Source organism: Hydra vulgaris, chromosome 06 (genome assembly GCF_038396675.1).
Source record: "Hydra vulgaris chromosome 06, alternate assembly HydraT2T_AEP".
Classification (NCBI taxonomy): Eukaryota; Metazoa; Cnidaria; class Hydrozoa; order Anthoathecata; family Hydridae; genus Hydra; species Hydra vulgaris.
The window spans coordinates 46,850,300-46,852,500 of record NC_088925.1 but is presented as its reverse complement, the minus strand read 5'-3'; the positions used below and the strand labels follow the sequence as shown (position 1 = coordinate 46,852,500).

General features: G+C 27.4%; 1 protein-coding gene across 7 annotated transcripts in view; it reads left to right on the top strand.

Moving 5' to 3' along the window:
- The window catches only part of LOC136081913 (probable basic-leucine zipper transcription factor G), a 46,133-nt gene extending 45,814 nt beyond the window's left edge, over window positions 1-319 (top strand). For all 7 annotated transcript variants that reach the window (XM_065800323.1, XM_065800320.1, XM_065800324.1 and 4 more), the window contains one exon: window positions 175-319. In XM_065800323.1, the coding sequence (XP_065656395.1) occupies window positions 175-284 (110 nt within the window). In that variant the 3' untranslated portion in view covers window positions 285-319. The remainder of the gene's footprint in view (window positions 1-174) is intronic.
- The last annotated feature ends 1,882 nt before the right edge of the window (window positions 320-2,201 follow it).

The window sequence follows — 2,201 nt, the reverse complement described above, 5'->3', positions numbered from 1 at the left end:
TATATATATATATAAATATATATATATATATATATATATATATATATATATATTTATGTATATATGTGTGTATATATATGTGTAATATACACATATATATATATATATATATATATATATATATATATATATATATATATATATATATATGTGCATATAGTTTTTCATTTTTAGAAATGTACACCAGACCAAATTTTTCACTTTCTAAAAGCAGTTTATTTCGGAACACAAATAGTGTAACCGGTAAAACACAATTTTCAAGATATTTTGTAAATCCTTTGTAAATAAACATTTTGTAAATAAATGAAAACGCGTTTAATTGTTTTTTGGTTAACGGCGCTACAAATTTTATATATTGTAAATATTATTTATTTCAAGGGTTTCTCAGTTTATGAGTCCACAAACAGGAAGAAGCTGTTTATTTTCCCATACTCTCGTATACATTTGGTTTTTTCAAATGTTGCATAAAGTTTTTAAAAATTTTTATTGCAAATATTCGATCAAAATTTATTGAAAACAAAGTTTTCGTTGAGAATTTATTTTATTTTTACTTTGAAAATTTTTTTCAACTTGGGTCTCGTATTCTTAACACATTCACGTTGAGTGCGTCATGAAATACTGCTACTCGTATCACTAATACTAACTCTAGGTATCAGTATTCCTAAAGCGAAAGGTTTGTCCCTAAATTTTTTTAATATGTTGTTGCATAGTAAATTGTTTTTATAAAGAAATAAGCCCCTTCAGACAAACTTTAACAAATACATTTTTTTGATCATGTTTTGATATATTTAAAATAAGCCAAATAGTGTGCTCTCGCGTGTCTAATACAAGGAGGGTGGGGTTGGTAGGAATAAAAGGATGGGGTAGGAATTTTAGCCCAGGTTTAATGAAAAAGTGGGTTACACGAATAAAATAATCTAATTTCAGTGTTGCTTGCGGTCAAATGCGAATTTTTTAAATTTCAAATTAAATTTAGCTGCTAAATCATAGTTTCAATCTGATTTTTAAAGCCTGATTACACTGAAAGTTTTTATTCCTATTAGTGATGTGGTTTCGTGTTTTATATTTCGCTAATATATATTTACTCCGATATATTTTCTGTTTTTTTTTTTATTGTTTTTTTTTTTTTTGGAATAGGGGTCTTCGATAAATTGCGTCACGCTATAGGGGTAGGTGATTTTGTGACGATTTGTTACGCGAGAGGCGAACCTGGAACCTTTGATTTACTAGTCTGAAGCGGAATCCACTCGACCGCGCTAATGTTAAAAATTCCTTGAAAATTGAATTTATAAAATATTATTTTTCCATGCATAATATATTATTTATTATATATATAATATTGTTATGTATTATTATATATATAATATTTTACATGAATTGTATATCGGAAGAAAAGGTTTTTAAAATTGGTATCATGTTAAGAATTCCGATGTTAACTTATACTATTTTACACGAAACTATTAGGATGAAAAAAAGCATTTAACAGACTGAAAAGTACTAATTAATATACTCCAAGAAGCACAGAGAAATATAGACATTATTATATTTACAATCGTTTGGTATTTTGTAAAATTCTGTACCCCTTTAAAAAAGTTTTTTTAGGGAGGGGAGGAGTACAAAATTGTTGCGTAGTATCTATATTCATAGACAAATTTTAAAATTTATTTAACCATATAAAATTTGAACCCCCTCAAATTTGAAGGGATCACTAGTTTTATAAGACCATAACTTTTGAATGTCATAAGATTTTTTTGTGAATTTTAAAATTAAATTTTTTCCATGTGGTCTCGATTTCCTCGGAAAGGTTTACTATTGACAAAAGTTTCATTTAAGCAACAGCTTTCTTCAAAGTAGCCATACAACATTTGTACGAGTTCTGGTCTGGCAAATTGCTAGGTCAAGACCCACGTATTTTAACTAGTTGAAGTAAGCGCTCTAACTACTGTGCCACGGCTGCATTAAATACCATTGTTCACAAACTTTTGTCTGGTTCTGTTCTATAACCATGTTTGTACACGTTTAAAGCTTTTTTTTAACTTAACATTACTTGAACTGCTTTGATAATAATTTTTTATTTGCATACATACTGCTTAATATGCAAGTAACATTAAACATCTCAGCCAATCAAATTGACAATAAGTAACGTTAAACATTTCTCAATTTATCAGATTGAAAATAAATTGAAATTTTTTTTACACGGG